Source organism: Melospiza melodia, chromosome 16 (assembly GCF_035770615.1).
Source record: "Melospiza melodia melodia isolate bMelMel2 chromosome 16, bMelMel2.pri, whole genome shotgun sequence".
Classification (NCBI taxonomy): Eukaryota; Metazoa; Chordata; class Aves; order Passeriformes; family Passerellidae; genus Melospiza; species Melospiza melodia.
The window spans coordinates 3,036,540-3,064,185 of record NC_086209.1 but is presented as its reverse complement, the minus strand read 5'-3'; the positions used below and the strand labels follow the sequence as shown (position 1 = coordinate 3,064,185).

Sequence of the window (27,646 nt, the reverse complement as noted above, 5' to 3'; positions counted from 1 at the left end):
ATTCTAAGCTTTAGCTTACAAGCCCAAAGTTCTGAGAGTTCCCTTCATTTCAGATTCCAACAGCAAATTGTGTAATTTCAGATTAAGGAAACAATAATGTAGCAAATCAATGCAAGAGGCTAAGGCTGCTCCAAGTGGGCAGGGAGAGACTTTCTGACTCCAGTCTTGGCCCCAGGGAAGAAGCCAGGTATCTCCCTGCTTTTCCATGGCAATTTTGCCTCACAGCATATCATGCCCAGCTCCTTCTGTAACCATTCCTCCAGCTCCTGTTGGATGTTCACCCTTCATGGTTCTCATGTGTCCTGTCCTGTTGGGGCAGATGAGCTCATTGCAGGGTGAACTTAAATGAGGATGGTGGCCGACAGGTGCAGGAGATAGAAAATCAAAGGTGTGTAACAAAACAAGGTGGTTTTGAGGGAGAAGCTGAAAATTGCCATAGCCTGTAATTGTCTCTGCTCATGCTTTTGTGGTTACCCTTGGACAGGCAGTTTTGTCACTCTGCTCAGCTTCTTGCTGCTCTAACAAGGGACAAGGAGCTCCACTGATCTTTGAAAAGCCTTCAGTAAGTGCCATGTTTTTCTTTCATGTTCTGGATGTCCCTGCTACAGCACACACACATCAAACCCTGTCCATGAAGGAGTAATTAAATGGCACTGCTGAAGGGATGTCATAGGATGGGCCTGATTACAGCTCGCCCAGAAATGTCTTCCCAAGTCCCAGCCTCTTTGACGTGATTCTCCCGCCTTCCTCTGAATTTCTTCCAGCATTAATTTCAGCCAGTCCTGGGATTATCTGAAAAAGGGCCTTGGGGGACTTGTTCAAAGGCACTGCCACCACGGACGACTTTGCTTTCTGAACTGAAGCATTTCACTCCTATCTGTCTGGACATATGAGCTGCTCAGCACTGCTTCATTAGGCAAGTTATTTTTAAATTCCCAGAAAGAGCAAAACATTGAGAGAGGAATTAGCATTTGCCGTTGAAACAGCTGCCAAAGAGAAGAGGCAGAAAGCACTGCGGGTCCCCCCTGCTATCCCTGGGATTAACCAGGCACCAGGACCAGTCACTGACACACTCATACTGCACATGAGGCATCAGGAATCATGCCCCAGGATAAGCATTGGTAAGTGACCATCACCACTCTGTTCAGGCTGTAAGTAAGAAAGTGACCATCAACACTGAATGAGAAAAAATCTTGGAAATCTCTCTCTTCCTCCAGCCCCATTCTGTGTTTCCTCTTTTTTCTTTCCTGAAGTTTTCACTTAAAGGATTTTAACTCCAGTCTGGTTTCTCCACACAAATGAATGAAGCAATAAAACCTGCCCAGAGTCTTTGCTTCGCCTAAACAACAAGGCCCAGTGGGCACCCAGCACTTTCCAAATGCCAAGGGACTGCAATAAAGCTGATGCTGCTTGATTGCATTCTCTCTCTGTAATGAGTTTAAGTTTCCCAGTGGCTGATGGTGCTTTTACAGGCCAGACTTAAAGCAAAAGCTTGGCAATGAAATGTCTGAGGCACGTTTTGGCTGCTGTTCACAAATGCTGATTGCCCCATGGTTGGTGCTGCTGAGGGCAGCCAGGATTCCCACTGATAATGTTAATAATGCAAAAAAAAAAAGTGTTGAATATGGGAAGGGGGAATAGATTGGGTAAAAACAGCCTCTTCTCCTCTCTGGGAACCAAGGCAGTGTGCAGGTTGTGCTGCCTGGTTCACCCCTCCCTTTGCCCTGCCTGCAGCCACAGGGTTTCTGTATTTATCCAGAGCAAATCTAGCAGGAGCTGTTCTCATAACCTGCTCCCAATTCCTGCCTAATGAAGGCCGCCAGATTCCTCTGAATTATTGCTTGTTCAAACCAGAGTGTTTCCTTTGGAAAAAAAAAAATTATCTCACTAAATATTTCCAGTGATTCCTCAGTGACAGGCACTCTGCCACAACTGGCAAACTGCATGTGGATTGCTCCAGTGGACAGCTTTCCCCAGTCCTAAAAATGCACAGCAACCTGTACTGATGTCCAGCTACCAAACACCCCTCTGCCAGAGGAATCACAGATAAATCTGTGGAATAAATCTGTGGATTTATCTGCCAGAGAAATCACAGATAAATCTGTGGAATCACAGAATGGTTTGGGTTGGAAGGGACCTTAAAGATCATCCCATTCCACCCCTGTCAGGGCAGGGACACCTTCAACCATCCCAGGTTGTTTCAAGCCCCATCCAACCTGGGTCTGAACGATTCCAGTGATGGAGCAGCCACAGCCTCTTAGGCTGTGCCAGGGCCTCACCACCCTTTAGGGTTAAATCTGCCATGTGCCTTCCCAGAGATGCATTTAAAATGTCCCCTCACCTTTTATATCTTAGTAAACTGTGTTCCTTGGGTGTTTTCTCACCAAGGTGTGTGTTCCAGCCCTCAAGGAAGACTTCCTGGAGCCTACACGCAGGTAATAAAACCCCTCTTGTCTTCCTTGGTGCCTGGCTTTGTGGTTCCTTGGAAGCACTATCTCCTCTTGGCAGAGCATCTCATTAGGAGCTCATCTTCAGCTGATTATTCCTCTTCTGAGTCACTGCTTTCCATGACTTTGTCACCCACCCCTTAGTCCAGCTGCTGCTCTATTCTTAGGCTAACAACTTTACATCTGGTGGCACGAAAAACATGTTGTTTATTTAAGCTCAGCTCATTAAGTGCTCCAGATTAGGTTTGGTATTGGCGACCTGCCCCAACTTCTGTGCAGCTGCAGATCACCAGTAATGATTTAGTTTTTCTCACAGGTCAGCGATCACACGTTGAGTGCTGAGGGGTCAAGACTGGGCAGGAAGGGAGCTCTGCTGTGTTCAGTGCTCTGCTCACAATTACACTTGGAGACCTATCAGTTAGCTTTCAATCCAATTAATGTTTGTCATATTGACACATTGTTCCTCTTTCTCAATCAAAGTACAGTGAAAGACAAGATCTGGTCTCTGGCTGAAGGTTTCTTCTAACAGCTCTATTACTGTAAACTATGACATTAAGGAAAATATCTTAGGTTAACAGGACAAAGCCTACTTTTCATAATGCTACAGTATCTCCTTGAAATGATTTAGCAGCTTATTATTTAAGTTGTTATTTTTTTCTTAGGTATCCTTGATAAGAGAATGTCCAGGACTATCTCCCATTACCCTTAAGGAGCCAAATGGCTGGCACAGCTCTCCTGTGGCCCTTCCCTGGCCCTGTTCCCTGTCAGGGGCCCAGTGCCCTCCCCTGTTTCCCTCCTGTGCCCAGAGCCAGGGCCCCACCCCAGCCACGCTCGGTGGGGCAGAGTCCCCATCAGTGCCCAGTGCTGGGCAAACCTTGGCATCTGTGCTGGCAAAGCAGCTCTGGCCCCACACCCTGCCCCCCTCTGTCACCGGGGTGTCCCCAAACCCCACCCACCCCTCTGACCTTTCCAGCTGTGTCCTGTGAGAGCTCAGCACAGCTGGGAGCACCAAACCCAGGGCTGGGGAGCACTGAGGAGACTCAGCTTGCTGTAAACAGGGGAGAAGGGGAAGAGTTCAGGGGCTTTAATGCTTGGAGCTGTGCACCAGCACAGGGGGGCGACTGTCCATTTGAGGACTGTCCATTTGGGGACTGTCCTTTTGGGACTGTCCATTTGGGACTGTCTCTTTGGCACTGTCCATTTGGGGACTGTCCATTTGGAACTGTCCTTTTGGCACTGTCCAGTTGAGGACTGTCCTTTTGGGACTGTCTCTTTGGGATTTTCTCTTTGGGAACTGTCCATTTGGGACCATCTCTTGGGGACTGTCCATTTGGGGACTGTCCTTTCAGAGAGTGTCCCTTTGGGGACTGTCCATTTGGGACTGTCTCTTTGGGGACTGTCCTTTCAGGGACCGTCCATTTGGGGACCGTTCCTTTGGGGACTGTCCATTTGGGACTGTCTCTTTGGGACTCTAATTTTGGGAACTGTCCATTTGGGGACTGTCCTTCTGGGGACTGTCCTTTTGGGACTGTTCCTTTGGGACTGTCCACTTGGGACTGTGCATTTGGGACTGTCCTTCTGGGGACTGTCCTTTTGGGACTGTCCATTTGGGACTGTCTCTTTGGGACTCTAATTTTGGGAACTGTCCATTTGGGGACTGTCCTTCTGGGGACTGTCCTTTTGGGACTGTTCCTTTGGGACTGTCCACTTGGGACTGTGCATTTGGGACTGTCCATTTGGGGACTGTCCATTTGGGACTGTCCATTTGGGACTGTCCATTTGGGACTGTCTCTTTGGGACTCTAATTTTGGGGACTGTCCCTTTGGGGACTGTCCTTTCAGGGACCATCCATTTGGGGACTGTGCATTTGGCACTGTCCATCTGAGACTGTCCTTTTTGGGACTGTCCATTTGGGGACTGTGCACTTGGGACTGTCCTTTTGGGAACTGTCCATTTGGGACTGTCTCTCTGGGGACTGTCCTTTCAGGGACCGTCCAACTGAGACTGTCCCTTTGGGACTATCATCAGGGACTTTGGGACTGTTCCTTTGGGGACTGTTCCTTCAGGACTATCCCTGATCAGGTTGTGCCAGGACACACATTGCTCAGCTGCACCAGTGTGAATGCAGAGCAAATCGTTTGGGCATGGCTGCTTTTGGGAGAAAGGCTGAGATTAAGACATGACATAAATTGAATTTTTTAAGTTTTGCCATGAGAAAAGACACAAACAGTGTTTTTCTCACACTATTAAAAGATGTTTACATCTTTTAGTATCCTAAGCAATCCTGGAAGCAAATTATTCTACAATTAAATCAAGGTAATGCTAACAAAAAAAAAAGTTAATCTGGTAAGCATGGTAAGGAGTTCATCAAGATGAGGTGACTTTTCCAGTCTAGGATTTTATTCTGTCCTACCTATGGAGCTTTTGATTTCCATTTGACTATTTTAGATGAGCTTTCTTGCCTCAGGGTTTTAATAAAATCAACTTCTGTACTTAAAGCCTGGCAGAGTTGGCTTTTTCAGAATAGAAATAAAGTTCCTTCATCAGGAGACAAGTTTTCTTGAATTAATACCTGCAAAGGTGAGTTTTCCAGAGAAAAAGGACCAAATCATCATTTAACTGCACATGGATATTCTTGGATGGCCTGGGACAATTCTGTCAACCAGAAGGAAAAATAAAGCCTCACTTTTTCCCACTTGACTTTGGTTAGTTCTGGCCTGAACAGGGCTCAGGTGCAGTGACAAAGCACTCTGGTGACACGAGCAAGCACCTCCATGTTCAGTTTGTATAAATTGCCACACTCTGCTTTAACTACTTCATCTTCTGTAGCCTGAATTTTCAGGTGCAACTGGATTAATAGCATCTAACTAGGTGACAGTAAACAGCAGAGAAATCCTTTGGGATTAAGTGAATTCAGCAGAAGTTCACACCTCCTGCTTTTATCACATGTAACTTTCTGCCAGAAGCTACAGAAAGACAAAGTCAATTTAAAAAGTAAACAGCAGCCCAGCTTTAAGCCCAGGTAGCTGGAGAAAATCAGAATTCCTGCATTTACACCATCCAGCTGGCTTCATCTCCCTGCTCAGCTCCTGGCTCTGCCTCCACTTCGAGTATACAAAGATCTGAGTTTGGTGGGTCTGGTATTTTTAATTTTTTTGCTCAGGTTTAGAAGCTCCCAAGAGATTCAGATTTTCTCACCTCACTGCATTTGGATTATTACTTAGCTATACTGAGAACAAGTTATTTTAATATCTTTTTAGAAAAAAAAAATAAGCCAACATTTTTTTCATCTATCACTGCATACCTAATAAGCAGTTTTTAAAACCCTGGGGAATTTAAAGCAAATTTATTTACCCTCATTGAAGGAAACGACATTAAACTTACCATGGAAAAGTGTTGCAATTCTCTTTTGCTATACACACAGTAGCAAATTGAAAACACTTAAGCAGGAATTACACCATGCTTTTGCTGTAGATTTTGGATTTTTCCCTATACTGCAAAGTTCTCTATGCAAATATATTTTCCCCTAGAAGCTTTTTGAAATATGCTGCTACACTGCTCCTAATTTTGTCAAAGCTGTTAAGGAGATGTGTGTGCACAGGTCATTAATTGTTATTAATGTCAAGTGGATCCTGAAATCCATTAAGTGGGTTTGAAAAATCAGAGCTTATTCTGTACCTGATCGACTCTGTGAGGGCATTGGCAAATAAATCCACCAAATCACACTGAGGGAGAGACTTTTCCTCAGCTGTGTGCCCTGGACCTCAGCTCCAAGTTTTTGCTGCTAAGGAAGGTGTGAATCAGCAGGATCCAGCTGCTGTCTCTGCTCCTCATGGATGTTCATCTCCCTGCAAACTGGCAATGTCTGCTCAGGAGTCAGAGCTCACCCACAGATGTGAAGAAGAAGGTTTTATTCCTCTGTTGCTTTGCCATTTGATGATTTTCGAGACTTTTGGTAAGGTTAATCAAGTAAATATATTTTATTGAAGGGGAAAGAGACAAACAAAATGATGCGTCAGATGTCAGGAGGCTGTTCCAGGAGCATAAACCATCATTTTATCCTTCCATCCAAACAGAATGGGCTCCACCTCCCTTTTGCTCAATAATCCCTAACATTTTACTGCTTGGGTTACTGGTGTCTAAACAAAGCCACTTTTATCCTGCTCTGGCCTTGCCTGGTACCCAGAAAAAGGGTGAAGAAAGGCAGAATTCACTTTGATGCATGAGCAGCTTGTGGCAGTGCCCTCACCTCGGATTCCCTTTGAGGTGACACTCAGGGATGTCCTGCTGCTGTGCTGATTGCCAACACTCACACTCATGGCTGCCTTATCAATCATGGGCTCAGGCTTCCCATGATAAACTGGATCAGTTGTGTGCCCATCACCCTGAATTACCCACCTTTGGCAATGGGATGGATTTTTTGCCAGCTTTCAAAGGTGCCTGTGAAATATAAAGGAGTGCCCGCACACTCAGCCACAGGGTCTCTGTTTGGGGGATACAGTTTTTCCAGCCACTGGAATTTGCAGGGGTTGGAGCACTGCCTGCATAAAACATCCATTTGTCATGGGTCAGGAGCAAGGCAACTTTTCCCAGTGACAAATATTTTGGTGCATTAAAACCAAAAAATTGCTTTGTGACATTAAATTTACTCTTAGTTTTGTTTCAGTTCTTTTTGATTTTGTTTTGTGTTCTAATTTTCCTAACATTTAACAGTCAAAGCAGAGCTGTTAGGTCACGGTTTGACCCTGCAGTAAATCTAACTGTAATTTCAGCAATGATGCAAAGGATGTAAACTCTGATGTAAACTCACTCTTCCTAACCCCAATTTACTTTTAAAATCATAAAATGTGAATATTCTGCAAGCAAGTTTTATGCTGTATTAGGGATCACCTCTCCATCACTCCAGCTCTGTGGTTTATCAGTACTCAGTTGCTTCATGTACTGGTTATTTGAAAAAAAAAAAAATACAAAAATATAGTTGGGAACCTACACCTGCTCCAGATGAAAGTGGGATACCTTCCTGCTCTCCATTCTTAAGGATTTTGGCATCTTCCTTTCCTGGTCACAGGCTGTGGCAAGTAAAAGTGATGAGAAATATGCCCTGTACCTGTCCCTTCCATCTTCTCTTGCCTGGACACTGTGGCTGCCTTTGAGTTCTCAAATCTGCTGGGGGAAATTTAAAGTGTGAATATATGAAACCACTTCATTTACATTAGAAGTTGGGCTTGTATTGTTGAGTAGAAACTCAACAGTTTCCATGACCTTTAAATGCAACACCCCCCTCAACTTGACAGTACTATTTTTATAAAGAACCACCAAAAGGAGAAACAAAGGTGCCTCGTGGGCTTCCTAAAATAGTGTAAATGCTCAGGAATATGGTTTTTTTATGTATTGGATATTATGAAGATGACTTCCTTGCAAGACCTTCACAAGAGATGACTTTTCAGGCATTAAAATGGGACCTTTCAAACCTCAGCTGCCTTTGATAATTTCAGCCATGAGGGAGAAAACTGCAGAAGTGCTTGATTGTACATAACATGGGAAGTGTGGCACTCAATTAATTAAGGCTCATATCGGAAAACAGGAATATCTTAGTTTTCATAGGGCTGTACATAGTACACAACACCAGGTGAGAGGGGAAACCCTGCCATAGTTAGAGGAGAAGGAACGTCCATGGTTCAATGTGAAGGAATGCCAAAGCTTGGAGGGAAAGTAATGGCCGTGTATAGAGGGGAAGAATGCCACTGGTTAGAGGGGGAGGAATGCCAATGGTTAGAGGTGGAGGAATGCCAATGGTTAGAGGTGGAAGAATGCCCGTGGTTAGAAGGAAGAGCAGCGTGAATATCCACACAGACAAACGCCAGTACTGCCAGTATTTATTTGGTTTTTTTCGCACTGCTGGCCACCATCGACCTTAAACGGAGTCCCCTCTGCCCAGCGCGCAGACACCTGAGGCGACATGAAACAGCCCCACACTCAGGGGACTGCGGGGACACGGACCCTCCTGCTGCGCCGCACCACGGGCGGGCACCGCTGATCCCCCGTCCCCTCCACATTGCCTGGGGGCTGTGGGCTGAGGAGCAGCCATAGATGGCATCCCCGTCCCGCCCTGCCCCACCCTCAGCCTTTGCCCGCACCAAAATGGCGGCGGCCCCTGAGGGCCGGGGCCGCGCGCGCTGGGCGGGGCTGCGCTCCCAGGCCGCGCCTGCGCGGGGCCGCGCGCGCCTCCACTTCCGGCTGCCGGCGGCCGCTTCCGGCCCCCCGTTCCTTGGTAACAATGGAGCAGAAAATGGCCGCCTGAGCGGGCAGGAGGCGGCGCGGCGGCGGAGCGGCACGGGCGGAGCGCGGACAGCCGGCACCCAGCCCCGAGCGGCGCGGGCAGCGGCGCACCCACAGCCGGAGGGGCCGGCGGCGGGCGGCGGCGGCGGGCGGTGAGCACCGGGGCGGGGGCGGGCTCTCAAAATGGCCCGGGGAAGGGAGAGGCCCAGGCCCGGGGGAGGCGGCGGCGGCCTCCGCCCGGAGCGGGAGGCGGGAGCGGAGCCCCTCAGCCCCCGCTCGGGGCCGGCTCGGCGGGGCGCGGGAGGCTCCATCGGCGGCGCCGTGAGGCAGCGGGGGGCGGTGATGGCGGTCCGGGCGCGGGTGTGCCCGGATGGGCCGCGCTCCGTCACCCCGGGCACTGCCCCGGCCGGGCCGCCCTGATCTCCACCGGGGCCCGAGCTGGGTGTGCGCTGCCCCCGGGGAGCCCAGGCGGGCCCGGCACCGTCCGGCTGGCCGCAGGAATTGGAAGAGGCTCCTTTTGGGAGGGTGGGGGCGGGGGTGGCTGTAGCCCTGTCCTGGGCCCCGTCCGCAGTTCAGGGTCCGCTGCAGGAGCCGCAGCTCCTCACGGCCGTGATTCAGGCCGGGATTTGGGGCAAGAAGCCTTGTCGTGGAACACAGGCCAGAAGAACTCTTCCTCTCCTGCTGTGCAGAGCTCTGGATCAGCCTGTGACCTGTTCAGACCTGTGGTGTTTGCTATTCCTGTGCTCAGTTCTCCCCCGTTCAGCGCGTCATCTTTGCTCTGTCACCTTAGCTTCCTGTGCAAGATTTTCCCTGCCCCTTTTAATGTGTTTGTTGGCATTTAAGGTTTGTGTTTCTCCGTTTCAAAACCCTTGTCAAGTCCAGCTGCACGTATGTGTTTATCTTGAGTGGCCTGCTTTAATTGAGGAGCAATATCAGGGTGTGTATAATAGTGTGTATGTATATATATACATGTATATAACGTAGTGATGATTAAGGTTTGTTTATAAAATGTATTATGTATTGATTTTAGTGTGCACTAGAAGTCTGACAAAAGGTTTCACAGCAAAAAAACTTGAATTTTAAAAATAATAATAGTATATTATTGCTGTTTCTCAGGAAGGTGGAGCCTTGATACAGAGAAGCTCCTAAACAAGAATACAAACTTGATAATACCCAATAGTAGCATCACACATCACTTTTATTTTCCTCTCCACGTTGGCAGTATTGGGTAATTTCAGCTTGGAAATACTTGTCAAATGTTCAGAAGAACTTCTGACACTAATTTGTCCCTGAGTTTTAATTGCAGTGACTTGTCAAATCTTTCTAAAACAAATAAACAGTTGGCTGCTTCTTGGGCAGTTAATTATGTTAATTGAGGGTCAGATATTTAGTTTTGTTGTAGTGGTCACCTAGCACTTAAACTGACTCTGATCCCTCCACAGGTTTACCATTTTGGAATTAAAATAATGATAGCTTGGAATGATGTCTTGGGAAGGGAAAACACACCACACATTATAAAATTAAGGGTTTCTTGTTATGTTAGACCACTAAGGCACAGCAACTGCAGAGTTCCCTTCATCAGCAGCTCTGCCTGGGTAAATGTTTCTCACTGAAATAACCACACACCAGTAGTTTTCATGCTGTAGTGGTTGCCATCTGTATCATATTTATTTTCCATATTACTGGATGAATTCCTGGACAAGAGTGTTGCAAGTGCCTGCTCTCCAGCATGTGTAGCTGAGTTTTTTTAGAGGAATGGCTAACATGATCCTTAGATTGAAATGTTTTCAAAATACCTCTACATCAATACACCTGCCTTGCTTGTTCCTTTATTCCTCTTCCCTGTGGGAATGTATCAAAATAAATCCCTTGATCTTGGCAGAATCATTCCAGGTGCAGTGGAGGTGTTGTGCATTTCTTTAACAATCATAGCATAATATAAAATAATGTTTTGACTCCATTTACTTGAGTCTAAAGATATTTAAGTCCAGCCTAATGTAGCTTAACATATTACTGGAGTGTCCTAAATTGGTTTTTTTTTTTGTAGAAAACTTCAGTTTCCATTTGTTAAAATACTTAAATCCAGACATGATTAGTGGGTGTTCATCCAAGGTTTTGTGGTTTAATCTCTGTCTTGGTGAAAACTTATCAGCTGCTGAGCCTGCAAAAATTATTAGTGAAGGGATAAAACCAAATGTGAACATTTCCTTCTTCAAGACACTTTTATGAGAGTCTTGTGCTTCTCAAAAGCAAAACTTCTAAAGAGTGTAGCAGTGTCATAAGTTAGCCAGGAGCTTTGTGTGCTGAGTGGGGATAGCCAGGAGCATCCCAGGGGCTGGATCTGCCTTTGCACAGGTTCTGGCTGCAGGTAAGATCATAACCAGCAGCCTGTGTCTCCTTCCGACTGCTCAGGTTTGGATGATGGTGGGAGCTTTTGGCTGCTGTGCGGTGTTGGGGCTCAGCTTTGGCTCAGGGAGGTCTGCAGGGTTGGATGGTCTGGTAAAACCACCTGATGGTTATGGAACAGAGGAAAATCCAGCACCTATTTTATCTTAGCTCAGTATTTAAAATCATCTTGTGCTCAGAGCACTCTGGGTTTGATGTGCAAGGTGTCTGCACATAGTCCTGTTAAAATGCTGGGGCTGCCCTGCCTTGGGGTGCCATCAGAAATGGAATTCTCATGGTGCAGATTCCCATTTCAATTCAGATCAATTTGCCTTCGTTTTCTTTCCCTCTTCTGTGTTTGTGGGGCCGCGGGTACCGGCGAGAGCAGGAACGCGCGCGTCGGAATTGCTCTGTGGCTTGTGGCTGCACTGATTCTCTGCTTGTTGCTCTTTCACTGCTAGCAGGGCCTGCATTAGCAGCACTTGTGTGGAGACAGCAGCATTCTGCAGTGAATTTAAAGATGGCTTTTTCTTTTTTAGCTAGAAGTCAGTGAGTGTTGATTGGCTTGGGGTTTTCACTAACCACAGGTTGTGTTTCTTCAGGAATCAAAACTCTGCTTGTCCTTGGATATCAGTCCTGTCTCTCAGGGTCAGCACTGGTTGCTTGTGTGCAGCTTTACTTCTTTTGAGTTCAGAGTGGGCCTTCTGCTGCTGACCCAGCAGGAAGCTCATTTCTGGGCAAAAAGAGCATCATTTCATGAACTGCAGTGCTGGAAACGTGCTGCTCCTCATATACAGCAAGCTTTCTCTTCTGTGCTATCTGAATTTGATGGCAGAGGCAGTGTTATCTTAATTTTATTTTCCACTTGTATGTGAGAAGTGTTGTTTTAGTAAGTGCAGATGATAAAAGGCAAAGCCCAGCATTTTGGCAGTTGTTACTGCATTTTATTTTCAGAGCTCCATCTTGGTTCCACATGCTCTCAGTGTTCTGGAATTGCTAAGCTCTGCCCTGATTTCCTCACTTCTTTCTGACTTATCAGGAGTTGTGAGTGTTTCTCTTCTTTATCTCAGCAGTTGGTTCAGCTGAAGTGTTTTTGCTCTCTGGTCTGTTGGGTTTTTTTTACTCTGTGGAACTTTCTGCCACTGTTGTGCAAAAGTATTCATTTGCTTTGTGTTGTTTGAAATGTATGTTCAGAATGACATCTTGTTTGAGGGCCTTTGCTTTGAAACACACTGGGGTAGTGAAAAAGCTGAATCAATGTTTAACACTCCTTGTTAAAGTAGCATTTAAATTTTACAGCACTTTTCACAGAACACTTCCATAGAATACAAAACTTTTTCCAGCTTTGCAAGAGTGGCGCATGTTTCATGATAACTTTTGAGTTAAAGAGGACATAGGGAGAGGACATTCTTTATTTTAAAACTTAAGGTAGGTTTATTAAAAAGCTAATAAGAACCTAAATCTGCCGTTCCATCACAGTGGAAATAAAAAACCACAATAGTAGGGGGAAAAAATCCCAAAATTCATGATGCCACTTGAAAACTGGAAAAGTTTGTTCCTTTTTACTGTTTCTAAGATGGAGATGAATGTATTGGACCTGTGGTATCAAAGCCTTTGGTGTAATCACAACAGGAAGCTTTGCACCTGCACAAAAAGAGAAAGCCAAACAAACTTGACATAATGAAGCTCCATGTATAATGCAAATAGATAACTTTCATTTCACTGTCTTAGGGTGTCTTTTTCCTTTAATGATGGGATTCACTGACAGTTTTTGCTCCTGCTTTTGAGCTTGCAGACTTGAGTGATGAAATATTTAAGATGAAAATGTAGTTTCTGTTATGTCTTACTTCCAGCTAGTTTTGAGCATGGAGAAATTGGATACTGACTGGCATGGAAACTGTTTTTCAACTTTGAATTCTTCTAGGAAAATGAGGTGGAGTGGGTTGGATGAGTGCTGTGTGTGAAGTGGGTTCAGTTTGTGCTGGAAGGAGCTGGGCTAAGAGCACTGCCTGTTCTAGCTGCTGTTCCTGTGTCATTTGAGACATGGAATTGGAGCGAGCCTGGCTGGGCACGGCAGCGCTGCTGAAGTCACAGTTCGTGGAAAGCTTGGACACACAGCTGTGCTCTGCTTGTCTGCAGCTGAAGTGTCTGTGAGGCATGTTCCTGCAGCCTGGGCAGGGAAACAGCCTCTAAGGACACAAAGCAAACAAGAAAGAGCTTCTGGCTTCCATCCTGAGTCACCCCTTCAGTGCAAGGTTTGCTCAGCTCTGTAGACTGCAAGCGAGGTGCTCTACCGGTTGGAGTGGCTAATTAAGATGAGGGTATGAATCATAAATGAGAAGTTTGCCTTCTGCTGAGGACATCTCTGGAACACCCACACTGCCATCCTCTTTTTTGTTTATCCAGAGGTATTAACTGTGTTGCTGGGACGTGAGGTAACTCAGGAAACATTCCTGCCACACAGGTCACAAGAGTTTCTCAGGTGAGGTTGAAATACCAGTATCACTGACATGGGGGAGTTCTGGAGGAACTTCTTCTTGCACACCTGACTCATGAGCAGCTGGGTTGTTTCTTCAGTTTAATTAAATTCCATGTCTTGTCCTGTAAAAATTTGAGGATTGCCCCATAAATCTAATGAAAATTTGAATTTTAAGGTGTCGCTTTTTCATTTAACCCTGCCAATTAGTGATTTCAGGGTTTGTCAGATTTTCTGAGTTCTGCCTAGTTGGTTTAATGAGACCTGTAATGTTTTATGGGATTTCTTTTAAATGTAAAAAAACCCAGGAATGCAGGCTAAGGTAATGTCTTGGTGTTCAATTCAGGTAGCTAATGTCAGGAGGTATTAGACATTATTGAAGGAGGAAGAACTAGAGATTTATTACTGTGTGTTATGGTCCATTAATGCTTTTTCTGGGAAGAATCCTGTAGCCCACAAGTGCAGTGCAATATGGAGACAGGCTGTGTTGCTGCTGAAGGTAAATGGTGACACACACATGTTATCCCTGCTTGCTGTCCCACTAGATTTGAGGCAGTAGCACATTCCTGACTGGATTTAGTTTACAAACAACCTGGCATGAAAAAAACCAAAATATTTCTTACGCTGTAAGAATGATAACTTTGTATTATTCAGGGAATATCCAGTACTCTTAAATTGTCCCTATCAAACAACCCACAGTATTGCTTCCTCTTGAACTAGAAGAATGTAACAAACAATAGCTTTTGTGGGCTTACTGCAGTCTGGAGCAGCAGTGGGGACACAGGCAGTCATTTGTGCTTGGAAATCTCTGAGGCTGTTGAAGCATAACTGCAGGGAAGATACTTTTCTGATTTGTGGCAGGATGGGAACACAATTAAGAATTCACTGTAGTTACTCTTGTCTGGATATTCAAGCTGCTGAAGAATTTTGGGGGTTTTTTTCAAGGAGAAAATTGTTTATCCTGTCTCTGATTCTCCTGCTCTGTGCAGTCCTTAGGTGGTCACCCCCTCACCTCCCTGTAAGGAGACTTTCATACCTGGCTATCTCAGCTGAAGTTGGCAATAACCAGCAGGTCTGAACTTCCTGCTTGTAGTTGTGACCTTCCCCACCCTGTGTCAACTCAGTGCTGACAAGGAAGGACACTGAAGGAGGAAATTCTGAATCTTTCAGCTTGGATAAGAACAAAGCCTTACACTGGAAGAAAGAAAAGCAGAGTTGAACTGTACTAGCTTATTAGATAGCCAAATGTTGGTTATTTTGTTGTACACCTGTTGGTTTTCCCTCATCAGGCTTCCCTGTGTTACTGGCTTCCTTCAGCCAGTCTTAATTGCCTGCAGGGTGTGAGCTGAGAGCAGCATCCTGAGGGGCAGAATTTCAAGTTGTTTCTGCCTCTGTGTGCAGGGCCATGGTAACTCCCACCCTGGAAATCCTGCTGTCCAGCCACATGGGCTCTGTGGAGCTGTGCTGAGGCAGGAGCAGTCTAAACATTCCAGTAGGTTCAGTGCGGCCATGGAGAGCTCTGCAGCAGCCTGGGAGGTGAGGCTTTTGTTGGACAATGTGCACAATGAGCTGAGGGCACAGGGAGGAGATAGAAAGCAGCAGAAGCCTTGGGATAGAAATCCTGGGTTTCATTTGCTGGTTTCAATATCAGAGCTCTGGTTTGAAGTGTGTCATCCCATTTGCTGTCTGCAGTCTCGTAGGGAGAATGTGTTGTTGCTCGTGTGTTTCTGTGCCATCTGTATTTCCATCAGTGTAAACATCCCAGAGAGATGCACAGCATTTCTGGGATCCTGAAATCTGGATACAGGGGACTGGTGTAACCTGTGAGTAGCTTGCAATAGGAAAATACAGCAATTTGTCACTGGCAGAAAAGTCCTCGTGTAAATTAAATTCTTCATTCATCCCACCTCTGAGCAGTAAACTCTATTCTGCTGTGGCCATTAGCTGATTTTATGGTTTAAGAGGGAAGATAGGAGATGAAGGAGGAGAAAAGAGGAGCAAACCTGGCAATAGTACTGCCTTATCCCAAGCATTTCCTAAAGAATCACCCACTGAACTGTACATCAGCCTGTTGGTGAAGAAGAGATTTTAAATTCCCCCCTCATTTGACTTGTTTTGACTCTCCCTTTTTCCCTGACCGAGAATGGTGCACCTTTATTTTCTGAGATAGAATAGGCAAATATCTTTGCATCACGTAGGCATTAGATAGCCAAGGTGCCTGCAAGCATTTTCACTTAAAAGTAGTAAATAAGTAGTAAACAAATGTTATGTTTTGTACGTGTAGTGCATCTTTCTGTTCTAAGAGCTGTTGAAGAATTGGTCTAATGCTTATAAAGGTGTTAATATTACCATCTTTCTGAAGACATTCCACGTGTTTCCAAGTTTGATGTGTATTCCCAAAGAACTGATGCATTTCAAGGTTTTATTTTGAATGCAAGTCTCTCATTCTGCTTGAGACTTTTATTCAGATATTACCAGAACCGGTGAGAGCTGCCTTTAAAAGTATCTTCTCCAGCGTGTCTTTAAATAATGGTACTTGAAATAATAATTCTGCTGCAGAAAGCTTGTAAAAAAAGTTGACTGAAGCTGTGTTCTCACTAGAAATACGTGCCTGGCATGTGAAGGGCACAGGGATTTCCTAAGCGAGCCGGGTCAGAGCTGAACACACCTGCAGAAAGTATTGCTCAACTGTCCTGTGAACGGGGTCATTTATCGGTGTTTAACAGCACGTCACAGCACACCACGCTCGCATGTCACATGCCAGTCTGCAGTCTTCAGATTGCTTCAGGGATTTAGAAATGCAGAGAAAGCTGATAGGCTCCCATCTGACTCAGGAGTGACTCTGGGAATTGCTGCTGCTTCCTGATTGCTGAAAAAAGGGTGTAACAGCTTTGGTAAAGTGACAGAAATTCAGAGACCCAAACAGCACCGGCAGCCCCGAGTGGCAATAAGTTAATATCACTAACTTAAATTCAAGTTCTGCTGCTTTAGAACTGAAGACAAAGAGGGTCAGAACAGCAGTTTCATAATTTTCAAGTCTGCAATAATGGGATGTCCTATCCTGTGGAATTTTTCTGGTGCTGCACACCGAGGTGATTGGTGCACTTTAATTTTCACCATAGCAGCTGAAATAAAGTGCCCGTGGAGATCCTGCAGTGCTGCTCTTCTGGAGAAGCACTAATGTAAACTGTGGGCAGTGTTGACTTGACAGCTGTGCTGACAAACCAAAAAAAGATGCTTTTTGCACTAGACAGATGTCTAAGTGTTGGAAATTTTCCAGTGAGAAGCAGAAAAGCTTTATTCTTCCAGTATTTCCATGTCACTTGAAGTATGGTTTAAATGAAAGGAATGTTTTCTGATGGGGAATGTTATTGCAGAGCTTTTTAGCATGCAGAGGATTAGCTTCTTAATCACCTCTGAGTAACTAGATTCTACCAGTTGTACAGGAAAATTCCTGGTGCTGTGAGTAGTGAGGCAGAGTGATCAAGGAAAGTGGTTATTTTATCTTCATTTGATGCATTTGCATGGCACAGCCAGTGCCAGAATGTCTCCTGCATTTGCATTGTTCTTTACAATATTTATCAGATACAGCATTAATCGATCATTTTCCTTGAAAGAGAGACATTGTCAAGTATTTCATCCAAATGAAAAACAATATGAGAAGGTTATATTTTAAAATATGCAGCCTGGAAGACAGCTCTTTAAAGCAGTAGTGTAGCTGGTATATGCTGGAGTTTTGTCTTGGAAATTTGCTCATCAACATCAGTAGTTCAGTAAAAGCTGAAACTTGAAAGCAAATTCCTCCCTTGATGTAAAACTATAAAGCTGATTTTACAAACTCTTTTTGTTTTTTGAGGGAATGAGAACCTGTCCCTTTTTTTTTTGTGCACAGGGTTCGACAGCATCTTCTTTATTTGAGTTCTTCATAACCACTTCATTCTGTTAAAATTCACTAGTATGGTGAAGAGGATGTTTCTGTAGCAGGCAGGAAAAGGCAAGGAACACCTAATCCTGTGCTCAGAGTGCACAATCAAGGATGGCTTATGCCTTGTACTACACTTCTGTAAGGCTGCTTGGAGAGGCAGTTGTGATATCAGGAATATTTTATGCAAAAAGCAGATAATCACGGTCACTTACTATGTGAATTCAAAGATGGGCTCTAAGGCTTATGGCAGATGATATTCTGTGTTCATCTTGCTGCTTTGATGAGTATTTGGGCATCAGTTTTGTTTGTACTTCTTGAGGAGGTTCATGCTTTGTTTTTGATCCCTGTGGGGATGAACCTGATCCTAACCAAAGCTTCATTAACAAACTGCTTTAACCTGTACTTCACTCTTGTACTGGACTCACATGCATAAATTCCATGCTGTATTTCACTGCTCTCATGAAGGCTTTGTTCTCTCCTTTTTTAGGTACTCTTCTACTCATCAAGATGGAAAGCTCAGATTCTGGTGATAAAGGAAGTATTGATCAGTCAGAAGCCCAACGTCAGAGCCAGCTGGATCGGTTAGACCGAGAGGAAGCTTTCTATCAGTTTGTGAACAACCTGAGTGAAGAGGACTACAGGCTTATGAGAGATAACAATTTGCTAGGAACACCAGGTAGGTAATGCTTGCCTGTGTCCATCCTGCTAGAGTTGCTTGTAGGAAATTTGTGTCATTTTCTGTTCCCCTGAAGCCCTTTCACCCGTCTGTGTGTGCAGCTGTGTTCCGTGGTAGGAAGTAGCTTCTGGCTAGTTTGTGCACATTCAAATTCAAGTGGTCCCTTGACTTGTGGAGACATAGGATGGTGTGGATTCATCAGATACAAAAGTCTGGTGTTTGCACAACTTGGCAGGAGCACCCAGATTTGAGCCAGTTCTAGTTATGAACCCTTAGATGGACAACAAATCTCCTTTAAGCCTCTGTGTGCAGACTTTGTGCAGGTGAGGTTTGGAGTTTGTAACCAGGGTAAGTAGTCTGGTATGAGATTCTGCATGGACATTTTGATGTCAGCTCTCAATCAACGTGTTTAAACTTCCTCTTCATAGGTTGATACCTAATTCAAATCATGACTCAAGTTATTTAAACCTTCTGTTCCTGCTCGTGGAAGTGTTAACCTCAAATATTTCATGCTGGACACCCTAATGGGTGTAGGATGACAAAAATTGCTGCTCAGCTGTCAAGGTTACAGAACCAGAGAGCACATCTCTCTTGAATAGGATGGAACTGTTGGGTATTTCAGCTTCAGGAAAACTTACTTGGGACAACAGTGCTAAAGTGTCTGAACTTCCCCTTAGCACTGTGCTTGGCAGTGCCATTATGGCAGGAATTAATTAGACAGAACACAAGCAGTGGCTTGTACCTTCTTTAGAAGCTTTTGATAATGCTTGCCATACATATATGATTTGGAAATATTTTTGGAAAATTTTGCTTATTTTCTAAGGTGAAATTACTGAAGAAGAGTTGCTGAGAAGGCTACACCAAGTTAAAGAAGGTCCGCCACAGCAAAACAGTGATGAGAATAGAGGTATATACAGTATTTGTGAAAACTCTTAACTTTAGCACCCCATACGGACCTTAACTTGAGTGCAGGAGTGGAACAAGTTAAGCCTAGGCAGGTGCAAGGTGAGCTTTGATTCAAAACTCAGTGAACCTTATGTCTGATATCTGCTGCAGAGGTCAGTTTGGGACAGATTTCATTCATAACACATCTCTTACTTCTATCAGAATAAAGTTTTGCTTAGGTTTATTTCTTTCTTTTTATTTCATTTTTTTTTAAGATTGCCTTTCTGTCTGCTCCCTTCTGGGATGCTTTTTGGCAATTCCTCTTTTTTAATTCTTCCCTTCCAAAGATGCTGCATTGCTTTTGTTTTCACCCTTCTGTAGTGGTTGGTGGGGGATGCTCAGACCTGACCACGGGTTCATTCTTCAGTGAGACAGATTTGCTATAAAGCTCTGCAGGTGAAGGTTCAGGACAGCCTTAATTCTCCGTTTCATGGTCAATTGATCACTTAATTGTTTGGAAAGGAAAACACAGAGTATTGATGTGTTATGCCACCTGACATGTGACTTTCCATTTACTTATGATAGAAAATACATGTTCTTTTGATGACTTGTTTGCTCTGTGATGGCTGCAGCCTATCTGTGCATATTAGAGCAATGTCCACTCCTGCTCCCTTAGAAGAGCTCTGGTAGTTACAGAATTGTCACACTGCCTGTGAAACCACAGTAGCACTCGGTAGGATTCAGCACTTCTAAATTGTCACTTGTTAAGCTAAGCAGTTATGTTCTTGGAAAAGATGGCTCCAAAATTAGCTCAGTACTCTAATTTTGGTAGTTCCCTGTCTTTTTCACAGGTGCAGAGTCCGCAGAAGATGTTTCAAATGGAGATTCTATAATAGACTGGCTTAATTCAGTCCGACAGACTGGAAATACGACACGGAGCGGGCAGCGAGGAAACCAGTCCTGGAGAGCAGTGAGCCGGACTAACCCAAATAGCGGCGACTTCAGATTCAGTTTGGAAATAAATGTCAACCGTAATAATGGGAACACGAATCCAGAAACTGAGAGTGAGCCATCTGTAGAGCCTTCCAATGGGGAGGATTTGGAAAACAGCCAAAGTGACTCTGAAATTCCAAGGTCTGAATCACCATCTGTAAGGCAGCCTGGATCAGAAAGGAGCAGTGCGGAGGAGCTGACAGCTGAGGCGGCTTCCCCTCCTAGAGGGCAGAGGAGAGCCAGGAGTAGGAGTCCAGAGCAGCGGCGGACGCGGGCTAGGACTGATAGAAGTAGGTCACCTATTAATGCAGTGAGCGAGGCCCCTCGCAGGTCTCATCACAACACATCATCTCAAACACTTGACCACTCCTCAGCGGGCGAGGCTGAGGGCAGCTCTAGAACCAGGCAGCACGTGACGTTAAGGCAGCACACAGTGGGGACTGAGGTGCCAAGTGAAAATGCAGTTCTGTTTGCCCCTCCTGAGACGAGGCCTGCTCCTCAAGCAGCGGGTTCTTCAGAAAGCACCGGCGCCAGCGAGTCCACGGCTCCTGGGCAGAGGCCTCCCACCATAGTGCTGGACCTGCAGGTGAGAAGAGTTCGCCCGGGCGAGTACCGGCAGAGGGACAGCATCGCCAACAGGACCCGCTCGCGCTCCCAGACCCCCAACAACACGGTCACCTACGAGAGCGAGCGCGGCGGCTTCCGGCGCACCTTCTCCCGCTCGGAGCGCGCCGGCGTGAGAACTTACGTCAGCACCATCAGGATCCCCATCCGCAGGATCCTGAACACAGGCCTCAGCGAGACCACGTCGGTCGCCATCCAGACCATGCTGAGGCAGATCATGACGGGCTTCGGGGAGCTCAGCTACTTCATGTACAGCGATAACGATGCGGATTCCAGTGGGTCGACTCCCTTTCACAACGCGGAGACTGCCGAGCCGCAGAGCGGGGGCGCCTCGGGCAATGAGAATGCAGATGTCAGCTCAGGGGAGGTGTACGAGGGTGGGCACGAGGCCAGCTCCACATCTGGTGCCAGGCGGGAAGGCCGCAATATGAGGGGATCGGTCACTTTTGAAGAAAGCGGTTCTCTACCATTCCTTAGCCTTGCACAGTTTTTCTTACTCAACGAAGATGACGACGACCAACCCAGAGGACTCACCAAAGAACAAATTGACAACCTAGCCATGAGGAATTTTGGTGAGAGCGACGCTCTGAAAACCTGCAGCGTGTGCATCACCGAGTACACGGAGGGCAACAAGCTCCGCAAGCTGCCGTGCTCGCACGAGTACCACGTGCACTGCATCGACCGCTGGCTGTCCGAGAACTCCACCTGCCCCATCTGCCGCAGGGCAGTGCTGGCCTCTGGCAACAGGGAGAGCGTGGTCTGAGGCAGAGCTGAGTGATGGCCAGGCAGCCGGTGTGATAGTGATGGGCAAAGAAGTCACTTCCTTTATGGCCACTTTTTGAGTGGTACCTCAATGTATAGTAATGACTCGGAGTGAATCTTCCCTCATTGAAAGCGTTTTCTCTGGATTCAAGATTTGGGAATTGGAAAATTTCTTTAATTAGGTTTTTCGAGTTCTAGTCGGTTTGGGTGTTCAATTTCACTTGTCCAAAGACATCTCCCCACTTCAAAATATTTTTTTCTTTGTGAAGATATTAAGTTCTTTCTCCTTCCCAGCCCAATAAACAGTTTTTCCTCAAGATTGTGCTTCTGAGGAGTTATTTGAGAAGTTATCCCAGCTCAGTGTCCATGAGTCATAGAGGAATTTTTGCAAGAAATCCAACTGTCTGGAAAAATAATATTAATTTAATTGCACATTTGAACATACTTTTAATTTTCCTCCTGGGTTAATATTGGACATGTCTGTGTAAATAACACTAATGTTAGCCCTTTCCCCATCACTATGGCACGCTGTAGGATGAGCTGTTAGCGTAATTGGGATATTTATCTTGTTGTGGAAATATAAGAATTGCCTATGCTTGTTTAAATAAAGGAAAAAAAAATCTGTTTTAAAATTGTAAAGCTTTTTTGTAGAAGCTCAGTACTTTTCCAATGCACTGTTGTACTAACGCATTAAGAATTAAAATTGTACCATGCTTAGAAATCAAGAATGCTTTTCATACAACCCCCACTACACAGAGAGCAAACTGAACACGAGAGAGCTGCTTTTGTGACTGTGTACCTGTCAAGAGCAGTGCATATCTGTACTATTTATGTGAACAGCTACTGTAACATAAAAACAGTTGGATTAGACATTTAATTGCATTTTAAAAACCGGAAATTAAATGTTATAGTTGCAGTGTTTTGGCTCAGTAATGCCACCAAAAAAAAAAAAAAAGATTATAAAAATTAGAAACTGTTCTAATGGCTGGTTATTTCTTGGTATGGTTGCAAATATGGAATAATACAAACCTGTGTGTACTGCCTTGTTCACTGAGGTTTGTGCCCAATTTTTCTATCAGCTTTTCCTCTCAATCTTTGAGGCAGTGTTGTAACTTCATCAAACAAGTATGGACAGGTTGGTTTTTAGTTCTTCACAAGCTTCAGCTGTACTGGTAACCTCTGGATGTGTTGAGTGGTCTGGTGTTGGTAGCCTGTGCTGCAGGTGCCTCAGGGAATAACTGGAAAGCACATCATATTGGGTTACATTTGAAAATGAGTGCACTTAAATGTGTAGGAGATTCTTGACACTAACAGTAAAAACAAGCTCTTTATATTCCTATTGGACAGAATGAAAATGAATTTACTTTTAAAATTATGTATGTGACATGTTGCAGTTGAGAATTGGAGAATGTACCTCAACTCTCATCAGTGTGTGTGTGGGGAAACATCCTTCACCCTCACTGACCCCTTCTTTGTTTTATTCTCCAAGGTTTTGGGTTTTTCCTGGCTTACATGTGCAGTAGGAAAGGGGTTTTTATTAATTTCCACTCCAGGGCAGTAGTTCTGAAGGGATATGAGCTGCTCTTGCTGGCTGGATGGGAAATGTTTGTTCCTCAGATGACAAAACCAAAGCTGGCCTATCTCTTTTTTCCTAACTAAAACACATTTTTGGTGTTTTATAGTGGTGGGTGCATAAACTATAATTGCTGCTCTAAGCCATTTTAACATCTCATCACCTAGTTCAGGATTCCACAGCACCCCAAAATTCTGGTTTTTTTTTTCTCCATGTACATTTTGTGCTGTTTCAGTGGGAAGCCCTGAGTGGCTGTTGAGCTCTCTCCTCCTGGTGGGACACACCATCATGGCAGAGGGGCACCAGGGTTCCTTGGGAACAGAACAATCAGTCAGCTCACGGGCTTGGCTTTTTCCTTGGATGCACAGCACTGTAAAATTGGAGTTGGCTGTTGATTCTGGGTGCTGGTTTCTCTGTGCCAAATTTTCACAGCAAAATAACACTTCTGAATTTCACAGAGCAAATACTCGCTCTCAGTTGCAGTTTCCAGACTTACAGAGCATAGAATTAGAAGGGGAAAAAAAACCCTCTCTACATGAGTACCATGTTAGATGTTGGAAGCCAGAGATGTTCATCTCAGAGCAGAGGTGGTGGCCACCAGGAAGGGAGCCCATTTTCCCAAACCCACACAAAGCATGGCTGTGGTACCTGTCACCCCACCTTCTCCATGAATTTCCACCCTGGTAAAACTGCCCCGAAACAACAGTTTTGTTACAGCTTATGGCATGTCTTAACATTTTGTCTTTCTGTAACAAGAGCAACTAATACAATATTGGAGGTTTCCCAAACGGTACCAAGAACAAATAATTTAATCTCAGTTTAAGGTATGTTGATGGTTCTCCATGGTTTGTCTGCCTTTCACAGCACTGAGTGTGCTAAAGGGGCTGGGGGCTCATTGTCTGCAGCAAAAACTTCTTTCTGTAGCTCCGTTAATTAGGGTAATTAAATTTCTATTTATCTAAATTTAGATTGGAGTTAGGAAAAGCCAATATTAACATTTCGGTTGCTTACAAAATGTGAAACACTTTCATAATTAGACTAATTTACATTTCATGAATTATTTTGATAGCGAGCATGTGTATTTAGCTCTTCCCTTAGTATTTTTTTATATTTCTGGAGGGACTCAGCATCTTCACTGGAGGGGTGTGAAGGGTTAAAAGGGCGAGTTTTGGCACGTATTAGGGCTGATTTGTAGGATTGGTGGCTTTGGAGAGCCAGAGCCGTGTGCGCTGTGGGCTGGCTCACAGTGCCACCGTGTGGGACCTGCCTTCAGCACCAGCGGCATTCCTTGCAGGATCCGCAGCTTTTACCTTGGTTCTGAAGGGTTCTCCTTGTCATTTCGGCATGGGGTGTTTTCCCAAATGGCCACACTCCTCCTGGGAATCCCTGGTGCGTGAGCTTCGTTCCTTTCTGACAGGACAGACCCCTACCCACAGCAATGACAGCGGTCACCCGGCCAAAGCCTTGTGGCAAACACAGTTTTAATAATTACATTCGTTACGAGTTGCTGTTAGTTCATATTTTAACTCACGTTGTGAGCAAACACACACTTGTGGGTGCTCACCTTAATTTTTTTGGGACGGGGGGAGCTTTATCTGTGAAAAGTCTGAATTCCTGGTGCTGATTGGGTTTCCCTTTCACGTGCATATTTTTCCTTCGGACAAGTCGGGTTTTTTGCAGAGAACTTGGGGGCAGTTGAGTTGTTTTAAAAACTGTTTGATTGTGTAGGTACTTCGTGCATAGAAATCAGGGAATTTGAAGGGCCTTTTGTAGGAAGCAGCTGCAGGACACGACACCCACCCTAATTGTCCATTGTGTCGCCTTGCAGACGAAGGGTTTCCCACCAGAGCTGGCACAATGGCCCATAATGAGTGTCATCCCGGTTTCCTGTCACTTGTCTGGGTTATGCAAATGTGGGACTCCAAGGGCCCCTTTCCCGATGGATCCACGGTGGATAAAGAGTTGTCCCCACAACCCAGTGGTCTCACCACAACGAGGGGATGGATGATGCAGGGTGAGGAGAGGTGCACGTAGGGCTGAGGGGGTTCTGAATCTCCACACCACAGCAGGAGCCTCCGTCCCTCATTGTCACCCCTCATTTGGGATCGCTCTGTCCTGCTCTGGGAAGGGCTCTGGGGAGCCCAGGAGCTGCCTGGCTATGGAAATGTCTGCCTGCTCCTCTGCCTGCTCCCAGGAGGAGGAGCTTTGCATGAACCCTGGCTTGGAGCCACACGGAGGGAATTTATAACAACTTCAGAAATATTTCCAGCCCTTATGTACAGTAGGCTTTTTGTTTATCCTCGATTAGGGGGGCAAGCAGGAGGCTGAAGAGACACAATTAATGGTAACATACCCAAAGTACAAATGAGTGGTGGTGTGTTAAAAAAAAGAGGTTTGCATCTGTTATACCAGGGCTTCCCAACCTCTCAGATAGACTGTATCTCTTTTGTCTTATGAGGAAACATAACATTGAATTTATTTGATTTATATCTGGTTTTATTCCCTTTAGCTAGAATATTTGAGCCCCTTTCTGAATTTCATTCTGCTGGGAAGGCTGTTGGTTGGGAAGCCCTGAATTCCACTGTGAATGTAACACTTTTCTTTATTATTTTTTACTTTTTTTTTTCTTTTAACAGTGCTTTACATTTGTTTATACTAGACTTGTTTAATACAAACTGGTACTCAGAGGTTGTTGGACACAGTTTGACCAGGTTTGCCAGCTAACACTTAGGAGGAGTTTGTTCCCTATGTAAGGTGTTATAATGCAAATTTAAATAGACTCAATAAAATGCATGAAGTGTTCATTTTGTGCTGGATCATCACTGCTTGGGTTTATTCTTACGGTGGGAATGCACTGGAGCACGCAGCAGTGGATGTGGCAGGAATTTGTTTCCTCCATACATCTTTCCCCTTGAGGTAGGAAGGAGCTGGAATGGTACAGAATTAACTCCTCGGAAGAATTTATTGCATTAGGACATAAAACCAAAGAAATAAATACCTCTGTGTCCCAGACTTTGTCAATCTGGCAGTGGATAATGCAGGATACAAAAGCAGCATCTCTCCAGGTTGTCTCCCAAGGAGAAGCTGGGCCCCGTGCAGGGCTGGCAGGGCTGAGTCTCTGCAAATGCAGCCAGGATTCAGGGAGAGTCTCACATCTGGCTTAAAGCTCTGTCCTAAAATTAGCAGCTGAGGTATGTGCAAACACTTAGTAGAGTGGGAAGGAAGTTTTTTAGGGTGTGGGAAGCTGTATTTATTATCTGTGCTTCCCCCACCTCAATCCCATTCCTCGGGTAGGAAATGGGAGCTGCTCACTGAGAGCAGTGCAATGGCATTGGTGCAGAAGGGGACAGGAAGGTGCTGTGTCCCTGAAAAAGGGATTGGCACCCACAGTTTTGGGTGCCAGGGCAGGGGCTCAGTGCCACAGCTGGGCTGATGCTCCTCAGCACTGCCAGCAATGCTCTTCTCCAGCAAGGAGAAGGTGTGGGCTGCTCCAGGGATGCAGGGAGTTGGGATTCTGCTCCAGCTTCACTCTCCAGAGGGACAGCTCTTGGATAAAGGGGATTTTTCTCATTCCCACATGCTTCTTGCTCTTAGAGAATTCAGTTCAGTCTGAAACTGGGTGTTTAACACAGGTGTAGCTTTGATTTTGGTGACTATTCATGAGTGACTCCCACACTGTGTGTGTCAGGAGCTCTTTGCCTGGTAGCTGTCTCCAGCCCCTCATCTCCCTGTAGGATCTCCTTCAGTTTGGGTAACCCTGGATTTGTTCCTCAAAAACTCTCAATCAACCCCAGAACTGCTTGAAGAGCCCAAGCCAGCCTTGGCGCTCGTGTGTGGCTGACTTCATCCCTCTGTTTATTTTCTTTAATATATTTGAGGTCTTTGTCCTGACCTGTAAAACTTTATATAACCTTGTTCCTCCCTCTTGGTGCTTAAACTCTGTAACCTTTTACGTTGTCTTACTCCTCCCTTCAGGATATATTTCCATGGCACATCCAGACCTCTCAGGGGAATGTTTGGCTGCTTTGCTGGTCCTGCTGCTGGCTGGGAGGAGAAAGGTTGTGTTTGGTGACCTTGTGCATCCCAGAGCAGGAATAGCCATCCTTTTGGGACTTCTCCTTTTTCTGTGGCATGGAATGTTTGAAAAGAGAAGGGGGGAGAGTAGCACAGGCTAGCTGCTCCTCCTTGCCCTTCCCAGCTATTTCAAATGTGATTGAACCTGTTCTGGGACTTTTACCACAATAAATCTAAACTCAGCTGTGTTGTGGCTCCCTAAACTCTTACAATAAATCTATATAGAGAAAATTAACCCTAGTTTTCAGTCTTAGGCTGGCTGGGCATTGTCTGTGACACTAATGAGATGCTGCTGCCACATGCTCCAGCTGTGCCCCTGAGTAAATCCCCTGCTCAGCCGAGCATGTGAAAACGCAGGCGTCGGGTCCCCTCAACAGTGATTGCTTCATCCCACGTTTGTGAAGGGTTCCTTGAGCTCTGCCTCCCTGCACCAGCAGGTTCTGGGATTCCAGAGAAAAGGGCTGCAAGGAGGTGTCCTTGTGCTGGTGCTGGGGATGCTGGGCTGCAGCACATTCCCTGTGACCCTGCACAGCAGGAGAGGAGCCAG

The 27,646-nt window shown here is 45.5% G+C and overlaps 1 protein-coding gene across 3 annotated transcripts; it reads left to right on the top strand.

Moving 5' to 3' along the window:
* Window positions 1-8,826: 8,826 nt before the first annotated feature.
* RLIM (ring finger protein, LIM domain interacting) lies at window positions 8,827-25,829 on the top strand. Of its 3 annotated transcripts, XM_063170318.1 has the most exons (4): window positions 8,827-8,878; window positions 18,000-18,188; window positions 19,012-19,095; window positions 19,925-25,829. In XM_063170318.1, exons 2-4 carry the CDS (start codon window positions 18,020-18,022, stop codon window positions 21,451-21,453), a joined length of 1,782 nt encoding a protein of 593 aa, XP_063026388.1. In that variant the 5' UTR covers window positions 8,827-8,878; window positions 18,000-18,019; the 3' UTR covers window positions 21,454-25,829. The 3 variants fall into 3 exon arrangements, with proteins under 3 accessions (XP_063026388.1, XP_063026390.1, XP_063026389.1); XM_063170320.1 differs by lacking the exon at window positions 19,012-19,095; XM_063170319.1 differs by lacking the exons at window positions 8,827-8,878; window positions 19,012-19,095 and adding an exon at window positions 13,575-13,593.
* Window positions 25,830-27,646: the final 1,817 nt, after the last annotated feature.

Excerpts from the sequence above, each read along its gene's own strand:
- RLIM (XM_063170318.1), top strand. The coding sequence starts at position 18,020 with ATGGAAAGCTCAGATTCTGGTGATAAAGGAAGTATTGATCAGTCAGAA. Across the intron at positions 18,189-19,011 it reads CAATTTGCTAGGAACACCAG|GTGAAATTACTGAAGAAGAG; the intron begins GTAGGTAATGCT and ends TTATTTTCTAAG. Across the intron at positions 19,096-19,924 it reads AAACAGTGATGAGAATAGAG|GTGCAGAGTCCGCAGAAGAT; the intron begins GTATATACAGTA and ends TCTTTTTCACAG.